At 29.8% G+C, this 19129-nt stretch overlaps 6 protein-coding genes across 7 annotated transcripts; 3 read left to right on the forward strand and 3 right to left on the reverse strand.

The window, feature by feature from the left end:
- The first annotated feature begins 35 nt into the window (after positions 1-35).
- OCT59_008810 (uncharacterized protein) lies at positions 36-1629 on the forward strand. Its single transcript, XM_025316226.2, has 8 exons — positions 36-165; positions 236-378; positions 446-481; positions 552-624; positions 693-755; positions 824-926; positions 1012-1200; positions 1268-1629. Exons 1-8 carry the CDS (start codon positions 82-84, stop codon positions 1396-1398), a joined length of 822 nt encoding a protein of 273 aa, XP_025181068.1. The 5' UTR covers positions 36-81; the 3' UTR covers positions 1399-1629.
- A 112-nt stretch (positions 1630-1741) lies between these two features.
- On the forward strand, positions 1742-4641 carry OCT59_008811. Of its 2 annotated transcripts, XM_025316227.2 has the most exons (12): positions 1742-1939; positions 2021-2128; positions 2226-2400; positions 2483-2582; positions 2660-2771; positions 3019-3144; positions 3224-3370; positions 3437-3481; positions 3559-3662; positions 3728-3843; positions 3912-4137; positions 4205-4641. In XM_025316227.2, the coding sequence occupies exons 1-12, from the start codon at positions 1747-1749 to the stop codon at positions 4229-4231; spliced, it is 1479 nt and encodes a 492-aa protein (XP_025181069.2). In that variant the 5' UTR covers positions 1742-1746; the 3' UTR covers positions 4232-4641. The 2 variants fall into 2 exon arrangements, with proteins under 2 accessions (XP_025181069.2, XP_065999620.1); XM_066133146.1 differs by having other exon boundaries at positions 2226-2582.
- OCT59_008812 (ribosomal protein P1) lies at positions 4329-5467 on the reverse strand. The gene is made up of 4 exons (XM_025316228.2): positions 5244-5467; positions 4986-5109; positions 4768-4893; positions 4329-4683 (listed from the first exon to the last, which is right to left on the reverse strand). The coding sequence occupies exons 1-4, from the start codon at positions 5310-5312 to the stop codon at positions 4670-4672; spliced, it is 333 nt and encodes a 110-aa protein (XP_025181070.1). The 5' UTR covers positions 5313-5467; the 3' UTR covers positions 4329-4669.
- A 2253-nt stretch (positions 5468-7720) lies between these two features.
- Positions 7721-8599, reverse strand: OCT59_008813 (uncharacterized protein; the record flags this gene model as incomplete). The annotated part of the gene is made up of 3 exons (XM_066133147.1): positions 7721-7839; positions 7983-8179; positions 8511-8599. 3 exons carry the CDS (start codon positions 8597-8599, stop codon positions 7721-7723), a joined length of 405 nt encoding a protein of 134 aa, XP_065999621.1.
- Positions 8600-9503: 904 nt separating this feature from the next.
- On the reverse strand, positions 9504-9959 carry OCT59_008814 (uncharacterized protein; the record flags this gene model as incomplete). Its single annotated transcript, XM_025330263.1, has 1 exon — positions 9504-9959. One exon carries the CDS (start codon positions 9957-9959, stop codon positions 9504-9506), a length of 456 nt encoding a protein of 151 aa, XP_025181072.1.
- A 3594-nt stretch (positions 9960-13553) lies between these two features.
- OCT59_008815 (uncharacterized protein) lies at positions 13554-14057 on the forward strand (the record flags this gene model as incomplete). Its single annotated transcript, XM_066133148.1, has 1 exon — positions 13554-14057. The coding sequence occupies one exon, from the start codon at positions 13554-13556 to the stop codon at positions 14055-14057; it is 504 nt and encodes a 167-aa protein (XP_065999622.1).
- Positions 14058-19129: the final 5072 nt, after the last annotated feature.

Raw genomic sequence — 19129 nt, forward strand, 5'->3', positions numbered from 1 at the left:
TAATATGGGATTCAAGGATCGGTTTATCATGTCGCGTGCTAAGATTTTCAAACTAAAAAAATAACGTTTAATTTCTTCTATATGCCTGCTAATCCAAAAGAAAATTCAGAGACTGCTCGTTTATCTCTGTTTCTTGCAGACTGCCTTTCCGTAGGCTGCTTGAAGGTATTTCTTTTGCAATTCTTTATTTACTCTCTAAAGTGAAAATTATTTAGCTTTTTTCGATTATCATTAGGGTTTCAAACACTTTGAAGTATATTTGAGAGGTCGAGAAGAACTTTTATTGCGTGTATATATCGATAATAAGAATACATCACAATCAAATTTAAGTAATAGATCAAGTTATAATTCTAGTTCTCTGTCACTTGCAAAGTCTCAGTAAGTAAACTTCGTTTTCTTTGACTTTTATTCATTTAATTTCAATTTTACTCCTTATTTATTGCAGAAGTAATGCAGTATTTTCGCCAAAAACGCGACGAACGTAAGTTTTATGCATTTAGTTAATTTTACTGTTAAAAAACACTTAATTTATCTGTTAATTAATTATTTAGTTTAAGTAACGGATCCGATTTTATGAATTTAGTATTACCTCCATCTAGTCCTTTAGACAAAGACTTAGAAAAAGTAATATTGTGAATCAATTTAACTAATTTGTATATGATTATTTAATATTTATTTATTTATTATCATAGGATGAAACTAACCATGTTTTCCTGATAGCTGGATATGCAAGATACAAATGTCCTTATGTTTGGGTAAATATTTAATTTCACTATGGGAATCGATAAGAAAGTTTGCTAACAAATCTTGATGCACTTTGTAGCTAAGGTCAAATCATAAGAGATTAATTCAGCTTCAAGGTGATCAAAAATTGGAAACTGATAATCCATTAAAACTTGATACTATAGCAGCCTGGAAAACAAAAGGTAATGTTTTTGTAAAAATGTTTACTTCCTAAAATATTTATTTATTTACTATATAATTTTCTTAATTTTCTTTTAAAAAAAAAAGAGATCAGACTTTGGAACATTATTGCAGAAGTTATTACATTATGTCTTGAACCAGCACCAGAAAATCCGTTTGAGATAATCCATTCATATTATAATTCATTACCACTTGAAGAAATGGCTGTTAGCACGGGAGCCATGATAAATTTTCTTCAAAAAGTCTATCTAATGGATACTTCATATGCTGACAAAGGTAAGTACTTAGTAAGTATTTCATTCAATTATAAATATCATTGCTAATACTATTATTCTCAATTTAGTTTTTGAAGATATAAAACTACTTCAACAACGACACTTCGCATCTTTCGATGAGATGAATGAAGCATTGAACTCGAATTCATTAGAAAAATCAAATCCATCATCTAGTATTTCGGCTGCTACTAATACCTAAAAATTCTTCGCATAAGAATCATTAGCCTATCATTTTTTTTTTCTTTATACACTTGTAATTCATTTAAATTATTTAGTTTGTGCATACGATTTTATTTAAACCTATTGTATAATTATTTATATCGATATTTAAAATGTATAAAGTAAAATCAGAGACTTTTTTATTTAAAATATATAGAAAACACAAAATATGGGATTGTTTTTAAAGATAATGCTGTAATAAGTTTTTGTTTAAGAAATATTTTTATATTGAACATAACAAATTAATCCGAGGCGCAGCGTTCACCAGTTGGAAAATTTGATTGGGGGATTACGCAATAATTAGTAAAAGAAATTAGAGTAAACTGGGATGAGGTTATTTTTTATAGGTTTCTTTCTAAAGAAAAAAAAAATGGCTAAAGATATCGAACACGTAGAAGAAGAGACAAAATCGGAAGAACTATTGGAAAATACCAGTTCAATTACTGACTCTCCTTCAAAGAAGAAAAAGAAGAAGAAGAAAGTTACCTCTACTGAAAATGGCGAACAAACAAACGGTTCAGGTATTTTTATTTAACAGTTTCTCAAGTATGCTTATTAAGCGCAGGATAACTATAAACTTTCAGCTTTCGATTTGAATAAAGTGAAGGTTAATCTCGAAACCGAGAAAAATCCAATAGAACAAGCTACTAATGCTGAAGACGAAAATGACGAAGAGGAAGAAGCAGAAGGAGGAACCCCCGATTCTGAAGGTAAAATACAAATTTTTAGGCAACAATTTAAAATAATATTTTGCTTGCAGGAAATTAATCCTTTGATCGTAATTTTTCTCGATTTTATCTTTTACAGCTACAAAAAAGAAGAAAAAGAAAAAAAAGAAAAAGAAATCTGGGGCAACAAATAATGGTGTTAATGATGCTAGTAATGGAAAAATAACTCAAACCGAGCCACCATCGATCCCAGTTAGTAGATTTTTTCCCGATGGCAATTATCCAGAGGGAGAAATATGTGAATATAAAAACGAGTAGGTTTAAATGTTGGTCATGATTAAATTCTTACGATTTACATTCTATAATGATAAGTGCTTATCGTAATTTTTCGGCTAGCAATTTGAAAAGGATAACTAATGAAGAGAAAAGATACCTTGATAGAATGCATTATGAATACTATAATGATCTTAGACACGCTGCGGAAGTACACAGACAGGTTCGATTATTATAAAGCTTCGTAAGCCATTTTTTACGAATGAAATAATAATCAAATCGAATATTATTAATTATTAGGTACGACAATATGCTCAAAAAACCATTAAGCCGGGAATGACTATGATTGACATTTGTGAGCTAATTGAGAATGGAACTCGTACATTGATAGAGGAGAAAGGTTTGGAAGCTGGTAATTATTATTTTCATATCCAATGTAAAATTGTAAATAAAGAAATTCCCTATTTGCAAAGTCCGTTTGCAACACTCTGTGGTTATCCTTTTATTTCATAGTGGATAAGAACAATTTTTCTGCAAACAAGAATAAGTTAATTCCTTATTACTCACCATTAATTTTAATTTTTTCACGAGTCAATGGTCTATCCGAGAGGAAACATTCATTTTTACTTATGTATATTTTTTAAATACTTCCTTTATAGGTATTGGCTTTCCAACAGGATGTTCACTTAATCACTGTGCGGCTCATTATACGCCAAATGCCGGTGACAAGACGGTTCTTCAATATGATGATGTTTGTAAAATTGATATTGGCACACATGTCAATGGTAAATTTATACAGTAGATAATGTATGTAATTATAATATAAGAGTCGTAGTATTGAATAATAATAAAATTATATTATAGGTCGTATAGTAGATTGTGCGTTCACTCTCACTTTTAATCCAGTTTATGATAAACTCAAAGAAGCAGTAAAAGATGCAACAAATACTGGAGTTCGGGAAGCCGGTATCGACGTAAGACTCGGTGATATTGGAGCTGCTATCCAAGAAGGTATGTTCTCCTGATAATATATATTTATCTACCACTTTTTTTATATTAATTGATTCATTCTTTAAGTTATGGAAAGTTATGAAGTAGAAATTAACGGAAAGACTTATCAGGGTATGAAATTTGTTTTAATTGTAATAATATCTACTTTTGAATTTCGTGATTTTATAACAGATCATTTATTCTAATAGTCAAGCCAATACGTAATTTGAATGGACATTCTATACTTCCATATCAGATTCATGCAGGAAAATCCGTGCCAATTGTGAAAGGAGGTGATCAAACCATGATGGAGGTGAGCTGAAAATTATCCATTCAATGTCTTTTTGAAAGAAAATAAACATATTTTATGTTGAACAGGAAGGGGAATGCTTTGCTATTGAGACTTTTGGCAGTACTGGTAAAGGTTATGTGCACGAGGACGGTGAATGCAGTCACTATGGAAAACGTCATGATGTTGGACACGTTCCTCTTCGGTAATTTACAAGCTAAAAATTTATTTCTGGTTTTGCTTTGATACATATTGACATATTTATAATTTAAGAGTTGCCAAGGCGAAATCGTTGTTAAATACTATTAACAAGAATTTTGGTACATTGCCGTTTTGTCGACGTTACCTTGATCGAATTGGCGAAACAAAATATGCACTCGCGTTGAAGAACTTAGTCGATTCTGGAATCGTGGAATCATATCCACCATTGGTTGATATTAAAGGCTCGTATACGGCACAATTTGAACATACTTTAATTTTAAGACCTACTTGCAAAGAAGTAAGCATCTTATTATAATTTTAACTTAATTAGTAAATTTTTATTAAGTTTTTAATTTATTTGTTAGGTTGTCAGTCGTGGTGATGATTATTAATGATAGATTGTGCAGAAATAAGAACGTAGCCTTAATTTAATCGTCTAAAATGCATAATTAAAATTTATCTTGTGACCATATGATTTTTTCTTTTCTTTCCCTCTTTATTATTTTAAAATTTATCTTTAAATTTTACTGCAAACCATGTGTTTTCCCAAAAATGTACAAACACCTGTTCCGAAGACTTTGACGAAGTCAAATTAAAAACATCAAATGGATGAGTTGTATTTGCAATAAATTTTAGTATACCACTTTTCAGGACATGAAATGAAACTTTGAGAATCGAATCATTTCACGTTTTTTGAAGTGGATCATATTAAAACACCATTTTGATTTATTTTCACAACAAAAATAATAAATTTTATTTACAGAAATAAAATTTTTTGTTTCAACTAAATTCAAATCATTAAATTTTGAAATATGTATACTTTAATATTTTTAATCGAAAAGACCTGAAAAAAAAAAAATATTTTTTTTAATTAAACAATCAAAGATGCTTTTAATTCTAAATAATTTTGCGAAAAAAATATTCTTACCGAATCCCATATCTTCATCGGATTCTTCCTTTTCTTCAGCAGCTGGTTTTTCTTCTTCTTTCTTTTCTTCAGCAGCACCGCCACTTGCAACAGCAGCACCACCACCGGATGGAGCAACTGCACCAGCTAATTATTTGGAAATTTTTTTTGAACAAATTAATATTTACTAAAATTTGAAGATAAAAATTTTTTCTGGAAATTGATAAATTGATACTTACGACTACCGACGTTCATTAATAGATCATTAACACTTTTTCCTTCCAGAGCTTTGGCGAATAAATTTGCCCAAACTGGTTCAACATCAATACCAGCCGCCTTTGTTAAAGCTTGTAATTTATCAGCCTAAGTTAAAGTGAAAGATTGATTCAGAGATCAAAAATTCCAAAAATTTATTTGAATTCCCTATATTTAGGTTAATCTATTTTATCGATTTCCTTTTTCACTTCTTTAAATAAAATAAGATAAAGATTTCATACAGTAATATCAATCCCATCGTCAGCGAGGATAAGAGCAGAATAAACAATAGCTAATTCGCTGGTAGACATTGTTCTTTACAATTTTTTTTTTTAAATTAGAATTAAGTTGGATTGATGTATTGAAATATCAATATGATGATTCGTGTGCCGTAAGTTAACGATTTAACTCACAAATACGCTTTAGCACGAATATAGAGAGGGAGAGAGATCTTAAAAATCGCAGAGATGAGTTTTTTTAGCCAGGATTTTGTGACACCACGTGAATACAGGTACACTGCGCCGCCGATCGACTCATCATTATCATTATGGAGAAATCAATAAAAAAATAAGACATATATAATTATGATATTTCGAACTTCCTGCTTTTTTTGTTAAGGAACACTATATACAAAATTTACATCAAATATGGTCAAATTACATTGTGATAACGTTTATTTTTTATCAAATTGAATGCGTAGCTCTTAAATAATAATTAGTAAGGAATCTAATGAACATTAAATACACTTGCTTTTTATTAAATGTACGAGGATTAGCCTTTAGCAACTCCTAAAGGGATATCTTAGATGTCTGATTTCCAAAATATTTTGTTACGTTATTTGAGAAAAATAGTAATCGCATCATTTTTTTTTCGTAAACAGTCCGTTTCAACTCATGTCGACAAGAGTAAGATTTTTTTTTTACCATACCTCCTGTACTTAAATTATAGTGCCCTTCATAGAATTCAGACAATATATCGCAGCAGCTTCAGCTATTTTCAAAAAAAAAGAAAGATAAAAAAGATATTTATTTAAATTCCAAATTATTAGCTAAGCCATATACGAATTACATCATTGCATGGCGATTTATTGAAAGAAACAGACTAGAAGTGTTATATTACATTTTCTGTAAAATGAATAAGAAAAAAATAAACCAAATTAAACATATCAATATCGAGACCAACAAAACCAAGAATCGTGTCCTACACAATAATTTTTCAGTCAACTTTGATTTTGAGAAAACCAATTAAAAATATGTATCCATGTAATACACATATTTTCGATTAATTACCTTCATAATTTTCTGAACAAAGCGAAGAAAATCATGATGAATTTTTTTTCCGTATACGTTTTGTTATTCGAGTTAATGAAAAAAGCGTGGTTAAGCGGCAAGACTCTCGGGGAGACGCTGTAAGGATCGGGTAATTTCTGCACATATTATAGTAAGGAATTATTATCTGTCAACTTATAAAATAAAAGTTCATTCGAAAATGAAAAAAACGTATACAAAAAAAAAGAATTTCTCAGGAAAGATTAATACAGAACATATATATGCGACTTAGTAGTCTCTATATACAAGTTCTTTCTTTCAGATTCCAATTTGCTACACATAGTTAACGAATTTCTTCTCAACATTTTTTTTCGGATAACAATGAATCATCAGATGCTATTTATATATATTCATTTATTCCTCATTGTAGGTTTTCAGATGTTTTCACTTCGTGTGGAATTGATTGTCAATTGATTCATAAGATAGATCTGAAAAATTATCCAAAAAAATCCGAAGTTGCTTTAACGAGAACAACATGATATTATTAGTAAAACATTAATTATAAATACAGATAAAAACCGAAAAAAAATAAATGGATATAATACTATCTGCTATACCTGAAGCCACAAATATACATTTTTTATCTTCATAATTTATTGTAACTGGGCGTAATTTACTTTGTTCAGATAATAAGATTTTTTTTTTGTAACCAATTCATCTGTTAATCGTACATTCGTCTGAAGTGAAAAGTGTTACATAAGTGTGGTTGAACGCAAATGATAGTTATATTATTTCCCGTCCCATCCACGAGTTTTACGATTAATAGTCCATGTAGACATAGACACAAGAAACATGTTTTAAGTAAAGATGTTACTACAAAGTAGAATGTAAGATTTACAATGTCGCCTTTATGATATACCTGAAGGACAACAATTGACTGACATTTCTAATACAAATCCTCATCTGTTTTCATGATTAGAAATTCTTGACCTATAATCTTTAGGCATGAATAAATCCCAACATCGGATGTGGACTGTTTTCCTTTTAAATTTATTTTTTTTTTATTTTATTTATTCATCAATAAACAGTTATTTTATACGCATAATTTATTTTAAATATCGCTAATAAATTCCTTAACCTGTTTAACGTGTATATTTCGTGATCTACTAGGTATCAGTTGCATCCAAGGTTACAGCCTGAACGTAATCTTAGTTATGTTTGTAACTAACCTTAGTTTTTTGATAGAGGGTATACTCAAGGAGAAATGACTTCCAAAAATATTAGGTATGGTAGGTATTGAAGGGATGGTACGCGCTGCAGGGTTTACGACCGGGGATTTTTTGCTAATGACACTATTTTATTCCAATTTGCTAGTGCACATCTATTACGCAAATTAAATAAACAAAAACTACAAAGAAAAAATTTTAGATTGAAGAGCCCATCTTCCAGCATCAATCCATTATTTTGGCAATAACTTGTTCAATAAACACACTCAGCAGATATGAAGTCATTTCATTATTTTTATTATTGGAGTCACTTGTTAATGAATTAATGACGATAATCAGGATGGCTATGATACATAATAGATTAATAAAGGAACTCTATTAAGTAGGTGAAAAAAAAAATTGAGAAAACGAAGGTTATTTAAGTGAGAAAATGTGAAAATCTCTGTTATTGAATATAAATAAAAACAAAACAAATCATTAATCATACTCCTTTTCTGCGGTATATTTTTTCTGTCATCTTTAATCGATGACACAAGATAAGCTGCTTTTGCTTCATTTGGTGGCAAGAGTATCACAAAACACACGCGCTCTTGTGAATCTTTTTTTAATTCTGTCATCAGAGCTGAAGGTGTAGCATCAGTTCCTGTAGATGTAGCTTCAGTTTTTAGAGATGTGGCTTCAGTTCTTAAAGTTGTGGCAATATTAGATGTAAAGTCAATTTAATGACATCTTTAATCGACACAAGATAAGCTGCTTTTGCTTCATTGGTGGCAAGAGTATCACAGAACACACGCGCTCTTATGGGCAAATCATCATAAATTTTTTTTAATTCTGTCATCAAAGCTGAAGGTGTAGTATCAGTTTCTGTAGATGTAGTTCAGTTTTTGGAGAAGTGGATTCAGTTCTTGAAGTTACGACAATATTAAATGTAAAGTCAATTTGTATAGCTGAAATGAAAGATGTTTTATTTAAAGCGAAAAACGTGTATTCTCTAGAGCTTACTTTTTAAAGTTACTTTCGATTTCTATCATTTTTTCGATTTCCATCAATTCCATTTCCATCATTTCCATCACTTTCATCATTTTCAATTCGAGAGGTTAACATTAAGCACTTTTATAATATTTCCCATCATGTGATATGAGTGTTATAATAATAAAAGTGATATATAATTATTTTTAGAAAGTTGTAAGGTTGCAACTATTATTACAGTATTGTAATTATTATATAGTATTATAATTACTACCAATATTATAATTATTACATAGTGTTATAATTATTTAATACCAATTATACAAATCCTTACTGCATTATTAGCACAGACATTTTCTACTTTATACTCCAGGTTTATCTATCAAAATGAACCATCAAATTTAATAAGAAGGCCCTTCGCCCCTTTCTTCAATCATGGGAGGCGAGCAGAATACTATGACTTCAAATATCTGTTATTTACTTACCACGCGAAAAAAATGATTAACGTGTTCTACTCTGTGACGTAATTTTCCTTAACCAATCTTAATATTTTAATACACTGATATATAAATGGCGTAAATCAATAATTAAAACAACAAATGACTACGAAAAAAACAAGTTTATTTAATCTGATTACGCATAATTATAAAAACAAGATTACAATTTTGACCACCCACTCGACCAGTCGACCTGCAGATGCATTTGTATTAACAAAATGGCTTTTCAAATAATAACATAAAATATTATTTTTAAAAAAAATTATTCAATGCAAGTTAAATGATTGTTGATATTCAATACTTTAGAATCCAAAATTTGTATTACGTTATCGTTATTCAATTAAAAGAAAGAATGGGTATTAGATTTTCTGACATTGAATTTTTTGAATTCAATTAATAATAAATGAAATGGTTACTTCGATTAGTTCACTGATAACAAAAGGAATATAATTTATTTAATATTTAAAAATATGATTACAATGAAAAAGTATAAAACGGAATATAAAAGCGAATTTTATAGTTATAAAAGGACCATAAAAAAATTAATTAGCTCCAGTAACTGTACCCAAAGAACAGCCTAAAGTTTTACCAGAAGCATCTAAAATCTGAACTACAAAACTATATGTTGCGGGTAGGTTTAATATTTGAACTTTTCTTATTAAACTAAAATAGTTAGCCGGACATGTCATTCCAGGGAAACTACAAATATCATCGGTTAAAGCTTCACCTAAGGTGTTACCATTATTATCCAGAACAAAAATAACAAGTTTGGATCCTGTGGTAATGACACCAGTCTTTAATGTTCCGGAAATAGTAAAAATTGCAGGTTGATTAGCCAAGGGAGGATCAGGTTGAATTGATACAGTGATTATGTTTGGAGATCCTGTAGGGCATACGACAAAGGTAGTGGCTCTTTTATAAAGTTGAAGTGGAATAGCGTTGGCTATTGAAAGAATAGCGAATAAAATGACTACAAGAATATAGGTTTGCTTCATCATTTTGATTTTTTCTTTTTGATAGATGAAAGTTTAATTATAGTCAGAGTAAGTTGAAAACGTTATCCTTTTATAAGAAAATTTTTTAATTTTCTACAGGAAGAGTAAGTTGAGAACGTTGTCCTTTTATAAGAAATTTTCTATAAAACAATCAGGAAATCAGTGTAAGTGACAAAAAATAATTGAAAACCTTCTTTGATAAATGGATCAATTCCGAATCATCAATATTTCGAATCATCTTTTCTTGATTGGTGGTTGGGCTTATCTCAAATTAAATTACGCCGCATTACTGATTCATATTACCGTTGGCCACTGCATAAAGTACCCCGGGTCTTAATCAAGAACTCGGTTTTTTAAATTGATTAGTACCCATGGGTACTTTGTGAGGAACCGGGTACTATTTGTAGGGGGATATTATATAAGAGGATATTATATAAGGGTTATTATATAACGGGCCGCTTACGTTATACTGCGGTATTGTGATCACAAATTTTGTAATATAAATAAATCAATCAAATCAAACGATTAATAAAATTTATTTCATCTATTTCGTTGTTCTGAACATATATTTATTTCTAAAAAATATAAAAATAAAATTTTTTTGAAACAAATATGGCATTTTGTCAAAATCAAAAATTTAGAAATTGGCTATAAGAAACGAGAAAATTTTCCAGAGTAGATGTCAATACTTCTTTTTTGAGTTATCATCCGTGATGTTCATGATACCCTCCTTGATAAAGCAGATCCTATTACCCCCTATTTACCTACTTCGAACCTTGAAAAAAAACACGAAATTTTTGAAATATCATTTACTTTTAGTCTCTTATATAGTATCCTAAAAATGCCAAAGGGAAATTTTGGTGCACGACGAGCAATAAATACCAAAAAAAGCGTCGACAATGGAATGCTCGCGAAAAGTTGATGGTTGTGTTCTATCATGAAAATGGACATAGTATTCGGGCAACTGCAAATAAGTATGGGATTGAACCAAAAACAGGTTCGCGACTGGAAAAATAAAAAAAACTAACTTGATGTGTGCGGTCATATGTTCAAAAACTTAATATTGGTGCACGACCAAAATATCCACAACTTGAAGAGGAACTTTTGGAGTGGGTTCGTGACCTGAAGACAATTAAAAACTGTAACCAGATATATGATTGGTGCAAAAGCTCGAAGTTTGGCTCATGCAATGAATACGTTCCCAGTATCCTGATATTCATAAATGTCAATTTTCACATAAGTGGGTGGATGGATTTATGTCCCGTCATTCGTTGGTAAACCGCCGACGCACTACAGTTGCACAAAGATTACCTGAGGAATATAACGAACAACAACAAAATTTTTTATCATACCTTCTTTATCTACGAACTGAAAGCTAACTATCCTTTAAATTTGATTGGCAACATGGATGAAACCCCCTATGGCATTCAATTTGCCAAGTCAAACAACCATTGAAGAACGTGGAAAACGAACAGTCTCAATCCTTACAACAGGCCATGAACGTACCCATTTTACAGTAAGCCCTTCGCATTCTTGCAGATGGCACTGCCTTCCTCCACTAATCATTTTTAAGTTAGTTAAAGTACCACGAGAGCAGTTTCCAGATGGTATATATTAGGGATGCCAAAAGTTTGGTTATAACCGATTATAACCGGTTTTTATCGGTTCGGTTACGGTTCGGTTTCAGTCCAAGACCGACCGGTTAACCGTCGGTTTTATATATAAAAAAACCGACAAAAAAACCGATCAGTTAATCATATATTCCAAAAGAAAAGAATGTTTATTATATTGAGAATACTATTAAAAATTATGATTTTGGTGTTTATTTATATATATAGTATTCTTATTTGAAATAATAAGAAAATTTTTTACGCGTCGATCACGTGATTTTTCGTTCCGCTGAAAAAAATCGCAAAATTGACATTATTATCGTAAAAAAAATTATAATTTTAAGGAATATTATCAAATAAAATTATAATTAACACTTTCTAACATTAGTTCATTCAATTTTGCAGTAATTTTGCGATCGGTTTTGCAATTCGGTTTTATCGGTCGGTTTTGCGGTCAGTTCGGTTTCAGCTGAAAACCGCGGTTTTAAAACCGAAACCGAACCGAACCGACCGTTGGCATCCCTAGTATATATGTTCATGCAAATCCAACTGGCTGGATGGATGAGAAAGAAATGATTTGGTGGGTGGAAAATGTGTGGCGACGAAGGGCTAATTTAGGTTCAAATCCACGTTCACTTCTCGTTCTTGATTCATTTACTGCTCATAGGACAGATCCTGTAAAACGTCGTTTTAAAGAGAAAAATACAGATATGGCTGTAATTCCGGGTGGTTTAACCTCACGTTTACAACCATTAGATGTGTCCTTGAATAGTGCTTGGCGGATGAAAACCGTCATCCGGATTACACAAAAAAAAATCCGGATTATATCCGGATTGACCGATTTTTGAATCCGGATCAGATAATCCGGATAGAAACCGGAAACCGGATTGGATTTACAAATGATCGGCAATAATTCTGGCCAGAATTCATAACGCCGGCCAGAATTACAAATTGTGTAACATTAAATTTTCATGCCAGCCGATAAAAAATTTTTTGCCCGGTGGCTAAACTATTTTCCCGGTGTCACGTGATGTTAATTTCGGCCAGAATTACAAATTTGGCCAAAATTATCCAAGACCACGAAATTTACATAATTCCAATTTCATTAAATACTTTTCTTTAAAACAATTTCATATTATTTCAGCATTGTCTCAGACTATTGTTTAACATTTCTTTGTAAATTAACTAATTATGAAATTTTAAACAAGATATTTTTATATACAGCTAAAGATTACTATAAATAGATGTGTTGGGTTAGTAAGGCAATTTTTTAAGGATTTGTTTCTTCTTTCAAAAATTAAAGAATCATTTGAATCAAATTACATAACACTAGTTTTAATTTTAAAAAAAGTTGTTATAATTATATAAATTTATAATATTGAACAATTTTTCATTTTAAAACAATAATTATTATTTTGTTGTAACAAAAATAATATAAAGTTTTTTTTCTTTTGAACGTTTGAATGTGAAATCTAAAATTATTTGTTATTTGTTAATGTATAAATTTAAATAAACAAATCTGATACAAACTTCAATAAATAAATTATAATTGAAAAATCTTCTTAAACTTACTGTATTAAAAAGTTTAATAACAAATATAAATTTAATAAATTTTAATAAAAAAATTGGTATTAGGCGCAAAAATAATTAGCCATAATATCATTTAGATATAGATCTTTATGGATCAGCAAAATTATTATTAATAAAAAAAAAAATAATAAAAATTTCATCCGGATTCCGGGTCAAACCGGATATTTTTCATCCGGTTTATAATCCGGATGAAAACCGTGAAAATCCGGATATCCGAAAAAAAAAAAATCCGGATCAATCCGGATTGATCCGGATACGGGTCGAGGCACTATCCTTGAATAAAGCATTTAAAGCAAAGGTTGTTAGATATTATGAATTTAAAATAAATATTATCTGCGAATATTAATAAATTTTTTTTATTTTATTTTTATAGGTTCGTCATGTTTATAACAAATGGATGGACGAGGCTATAAAAGAATACACACCTTCAGGCAAGATTAAACGTCCATCATACTCATTAGTAGCATCCTGGGTTAAAGAAGCATGGGATAATATTGATCCTATAATGATACGACGGTCCTTCAAGTGCTGTGGAATCTCCACGGAGGTAGATGGTTCTGAAGACAAATATATTTTTGATTTTGAGAGAGTATCAGGTAAAAAAGGTGCACAAGTAATCAATATTGACGAAGAAGAGGGAGAAAATGATGAAAGTGATGAAGAAAGTGGTGGAGAAAGTGGTGGAGAAAGTAGTGAAGAAAGTGGTGAAGAAAGTGGTAAAGAAAGTGGTGAAAAAAGCGGTGAAGAAAGTGGTGAGGAAAGTGGTGAAGAAAGTGGTAAAGAAAGTGGTGAAAAAAGCGGTGAAGAAAGTGGTGAGGAAAGTGGTGAGGAAAGTGAAAATAATTCAGAAAGTGGATATTATGATAATGAAGAGGGAAATTATGTAAACATTTGGGACTAGTTGAAGGAAATATCAGATAAAACAAATAAACTTTAGAAGTACTTGTATTTCAATATACCCGTGTATAAAGTTGTAACAAAAAATTATTTTTGAAATAAAGATAAAAAAATTACAAAACACGATTTTTGCATTTATATAAAGAGATCCGATGTTACCGTACAGAACATGAGTAGCTATTTTTAAGGGATCGTGTAACTAACGTTAACTAAACTAAGGTGTATCACGAGAGCATTTTAACTCCTTATAGTATTAAAGCAAACATTACAACTTTCCTTATTTTACAAATCATTGATATAATTGATATAGTACCCGGGTCTTAATCAATTTTAACAACATTTGACTTTGAAAAGTACCCGGGTACTATACATGGACAGATCACAAAGGGTGGTGAATAATACCCGGGTCTTAATCACGGGGGGTATTATTTTTGGGGGGTACTTTATGCAGTGGCCAACGGTACTTGAAAAAAGAAGAAACCGGTTATTTTTGTTTTTTAAACAATTCTCATTCTTTGAATATTTCATTTATAAAATTACTTGACTTTTTTTTTTAATTTATTCGTAATGAATAATTTCTACAAAAGTTCACGATTTTCAGTATTTAAGAGAGTACATTACCTAAAAATCCAACCGCGGGATTTTTTTGTGAAATCAGATTATGAAGACGCGGATTAAAAAAAATTATTGTATTACTTTTATTTATTTATAGATTTAAAAAGGTTGATTTTTTCTTAATTTATACAAGGGTCATTTTTAATTCATTTACTAAAATAAGCAATATTACAATGTTTTGGTTTTCATTTTCCCATACAACCCCACAAACTTAAAAATATTTGTTGGGATGATGTCAATAAGGTTCTAATTAGAAAAGTTTTTGTATTTCATTAAGTGCTATGAAATGATGAGATCTGAGTACCGGGAGAACTACTGTAATAAAATGTGTTTAATAAAGGTAATCGGGCGGGGCCATGTGAACATCTATGAACAAACATTTTGATCATGTGATGATTTGTCCGAATATAAACTAGCCAATCATCTTTTAATATTTCCGGAAATTTGATGAATGATTTCGGTCTTTAGATATTTTTACAGATATTATCAACGTCTTTATAAATTGTGTTATAAACATGAAAAAGATTGGTAAACAAAAGACATGAAAAGTTCGACTAATTGTAATACTACGAAGATTGTTGTACTACCACTATTTCGGCTGGTGTGGATACCCTTAGATTACAAGTTGCTGATTCAAATTTGGAAAGGATTATAGCCATGTTTTACACTACTATGATCAAATGTGAATTTTGTTTGCTAAAATGTAGTATGTATGTAATATTCATTCACTATATCATTGAATTTCTAAAATTGAAAATTTGTAGATAATTTCCAAAAAAATTAGTACAAATTTTCATATATTAAAAATTTTATCTGGAGAAAATAAATATAGAAAAAATTCGAATAATTAATTACTGTAAATAATAACTGAAATATTTATATAATTTCGGGCAAATTTTATATATTCTAACTAAATTTTAGCAAATTAAAATTTTGTACATCAATTTTTGTCACAAAATGTGAAATATTCATAATTTCACATCTTGCTTACCCATTCGAACGAAAAGGAGACAAGGAGTTGTACTGCACTACCGTACACGCACAAAAGGATTTGCTATAATTAACCAGCAGGGAAGACATACATGCTGTATATTAATAATAAAATGCATAGTTTTAACGATATACCTGAATCAAAAAATGCTATTAAAGGTTTGTTATTTTAATTTGTATTAATTTTTTTTTTTTGGTGCGCGTCAACAAACCTTTCGACCCTTCAAATATATCAACATTAGATTCTGACTATTCTCCAGACGAAGAGAAATATACCGTAAAAGCTAAGAAATTCGTAAATCACTCGTAAATCAGTTATTAATAAAACTTCAAGCAAGGCTTCTAGAAAAGCCTCTTTTAATATGACTAATTTTCTTTGACAAACGAGATTATGTCGAATGGAACTTCGTGATAAACAAAAAAAAAAGTAGAAAACACAAATTGAACATATTTTATTAATCCTAATGTCTATGTTGAGTCAGATTAAACGAAAAATGACTCAGATAAATGAACAATGTTCTATAAGAACTTATTTACGTCCTAAGCTGGCGGATTTATGAAATACCTCAAAATTTGTCCGTCATGTCAAATTAAATAAATATTTGACAGTCTTTTAGTCACCAAATTTCTATTTAAGTCCCAAATTTATTAGTGGACAGTCAAAAATGAGCTCTAAAAAATTTTTTTGTACCCCAAATCTTGCGTCTAACCAATTTTCCGTTATCTAACCAATTTTTTCCAGTGTTAAAGGTGCGTCATTATTTGACATTTTTTAGGAAAACAACTTAACTGATGTTTCTGTAAGTCAATTTTAATTCCCGAGGCGTAGCAGGGATCCGCCGCAATGAATGCTGCTGACAACAAAATTCTATGGAGTTAATATTGATACTAAATCTGACGGAATTTCTATATATAATAATGGTAATGGTGAATTTCAATTAATATCTTTTTAGTAGAACTTACGATTTTGTCAGTTTACAATCATCGGTTATTTACAAAGAAGTTAATCAAAGATAGGAAATTTCCTTCGTTCTATTTCCGGAAAGATAATTTCAGCATTCTAGCTCCATCAATATAACAAATTATGGGTGAAAAAAGCTAAAAACAAGTTGCTTGATCGAAGACATGATCTTTGATTCATCAACTACAACATATTCCAAAAGGAATGGTTGGATTTCCATTGTTTGTTTTTCATTTTTAGAAGGAAACCTAGTATTTTTTTTCGGTTGTAGTGTAAAAATTTGGTGTAATATATTTCACACCTTAATGCCGTATTATCTGAAATAATTACGCCCACATATACTGGTTGTATGAACTTACTTCATATTAATTTTTATAAAATATCTTTTGTATTGTATTTGAGTATCACTTGATTTATCAATCAATATAGCATTTTCTCATTTGGTATACGTTTACCAGATTTCAGATACCGTTCCGAAATATTGGTTATGAAAAAATTGGTTTGGAACATTACAAAGAATAGGTTGGCACCCAAATTTAATGGGATAGGAAATTTTTTTATATCGGACTCTTCGAGTAAATTATCAGAATTTTAACCAGAATGATAAATATCGACATTTAACAACCTAAATAATAAATATCGAAATTTAACATTCAGTTAATTATATGTATTGTCAATGTAAGTGTCGAACATCCTGGTAGTAAACATAATCGTAAAACGGTGAATTCATTGGTATATTATATAGTCTTTGCAGTTTATCAGCAAAGAAAGACGCTTCAGTTCGTAATGAATTTGACGATATATTTCATGTTCAGTCAATTAACCAAATGTGGTGTTAATGTTAGATAGTCCAATCATCATTTCTCTTTGTAAAAAACCAACCTTTTCCCGATGAAATTTTTAACGAGTGATGAATTATCCGACCGCTTTTCCTTCTTTGAACAACTTTTCAGTAACCCTTCCCCGGTCAATTACTTTCCACCTTCATCCGCTCAACTGTCTTCTTTTAATCAACTACTTTCTCAACGAATCGACAACATTCTGATCAGCAACTAATCTCTGAACAATGACCTTCACCTCCAATATTCCTAGTACTTTTAATCCTCATATAGACTTCACCGATATCATATATCCGTCTAAAAAAAAGAAAAAACCGAAACGTTAATAAACGTCTCGTTAAATTAAACAATTAAAAAGAAAAAAATATATATATATTTTCTCCACTGAATTTCCACGCGTCCAAATACAATTCAATTCAATAATCAATTCGTCAATTTAAATGTTAAAAATTATAATTACCATAAAAGACGAGTATAATACAAATTCCAGGGGGTTAACCTTGTACTACCATGTATATTACTCGATTTTTTGTTATAAATAAAATACATTTAAAACTTGTATAATAATCAGAAAAATATTTACGTGTAATACCTAGGCAAAATTATAATATTTAAATAATGAAAACCAGGAGAAAAAGGAAATTTTTTTTTTTTGGTTAAAAAAGGGGAGGATAGGAGGATACTTTTAATCAACCGTTTACGGTAAATTCATATTTAATTTCTAAATCAATAATACTAAAATTTTTTAAATTTCCTCTCTTTACAATTATTGAATGATTGGCATTGGGCCTGTCTGTTTATATCACATGGCCACATATGCATAAAAAAAAACTGTTTCGTAGCTAGCCGGGGTTTTTAAAGCATAATTATATCATGAATCGCATAAATCTTTCCAAAAATAAAAAAAACAAATAAAAAAAAAATGTATTTACAGTACATTTATAGTATATTTATTATTATTTGCTATTTTCACGACAATGACAATATCGAACAATCACCAAATGATTACTATTATTGATAATCACAAATTCAGTAATACATATACCAGAATACAAAATTCTAAAAACGGCTATAAAATTTCATTGACAAAGTCAAAGAGCAAATCTAGCAGCATTTCTTTTGTTTTAATCACAATTCCTATGAAAGTAAAAGATAAACTGAAATAAAAGGAAAATTATACTAAATTATAAAAATTTAAAAATTAAATAGCATATCCTTAATACAAAAATGGAAAACGCGAAGATATAAACTTCCCACCCCCTCTTAGTAATGCACTTCCCGATAGATGATTTTATATTACTAATTAAGAAAATTCTTACTGTTTTCTGCAATTTGCAGATAAATAATTTGTTAATTGTAACAACAAAAGGCGCCAACATCTCTAAAAAAACTAACAATAACAACTCCAAAAGCAAAAACAAAATCAATCCATAATTATATTTATGTATGAATCTATGCAGTCCCACCAGATTTTACCGAAATTCCGTCATGTACCTTTCAATCCTTTCATTCAAACAAACGCGCAGTCTTTAACAAAAGATAGTTACGATCCAAAAAAACTAAACAAAAGCATCATTAAATTATAAATATACAAATGTTATAGATAGTGTCTTTCAAATAAATTTTATAATAATTTATAAAAAAATTCTTTTGTTATTCTTAAATTTGATC

This window comes from Rhizophagus irregularis, chromosome 17, assembly GCF_026210795.1.
Source record: "Rhizophagus irregularis chromosome 17, complete sequence".
NCBI classification, from domain to species: Eukaryota; Fungi; Glomeromycota; class Glomeromycetes; order Glomerales; family Glomeraceae; genus Rhizophagus; species Rhizophagus irregularis.

Bases quoted from the DNA above. Each gene is read 5' to 3' on its own strand.
- OCT59_008812 (XM_025316228.2), bottom strand. From the start codon at position 5,312: ATGTCTACCAGCGAATTAGCTATTGTTTATTCTGCTCTTATCCTCGCT. The intron at 5,110-5,243 runs GTATGAAATCTT...ACTTTAACTTAG, and splicing joins ACGATGGGATTGATATTACT to GCTGATAAATTACAAGCTTT. The intron at 4,894-4,985 runs GTAAGTATCAAT...CCAAATAATTAG, and splicing joins ATTAATGAACGTCGGTAGTC to CTGGTGCAGTTGCTCCATCC.
- OCT59_008811 (XM_025316227.2), top strand. From the start codon at position 1,747: ATGAGGTTATTTTTTATAGGTTTCTTTCTAAAGAAAAAAAAAATGGCT. The intron at 2,129-2,225 runs GTAAAATACAAA...TATCTTTTACAG, and splicing joins AGGAACCCCCGATTCTGAAG to CTACAAAAAAGAAGAAAAAG. The intron at 3,844-3,911 runs GTAATTTACAAG...TTATAATTTAAG, and splicing joins GTTGGACACGTTCCTCTTCG to AGTTGCCAAGGCGAAATCGT.
- OCT59_008810 (XM_025316226.2), top strand. From the start codon at position 82: ATGCCTGCTAATCCAAAAGAAAATTCAGAGACTGCTCGTTTATCTCTG. The intron at 379-445 runs GTAAGTAAACTT...TATTTATTGCAG, and splicing joins CTGTCACTTGCAAAGTCTCA to AAGTAATGCAGTATTTTCGC. The intron at 625-692 runs GTAATATTGTGA...TTATTATCATAG, and splicing joins TAGACAAAGACTTAGAAAAA to GATGAAACTAACCATGTTTT.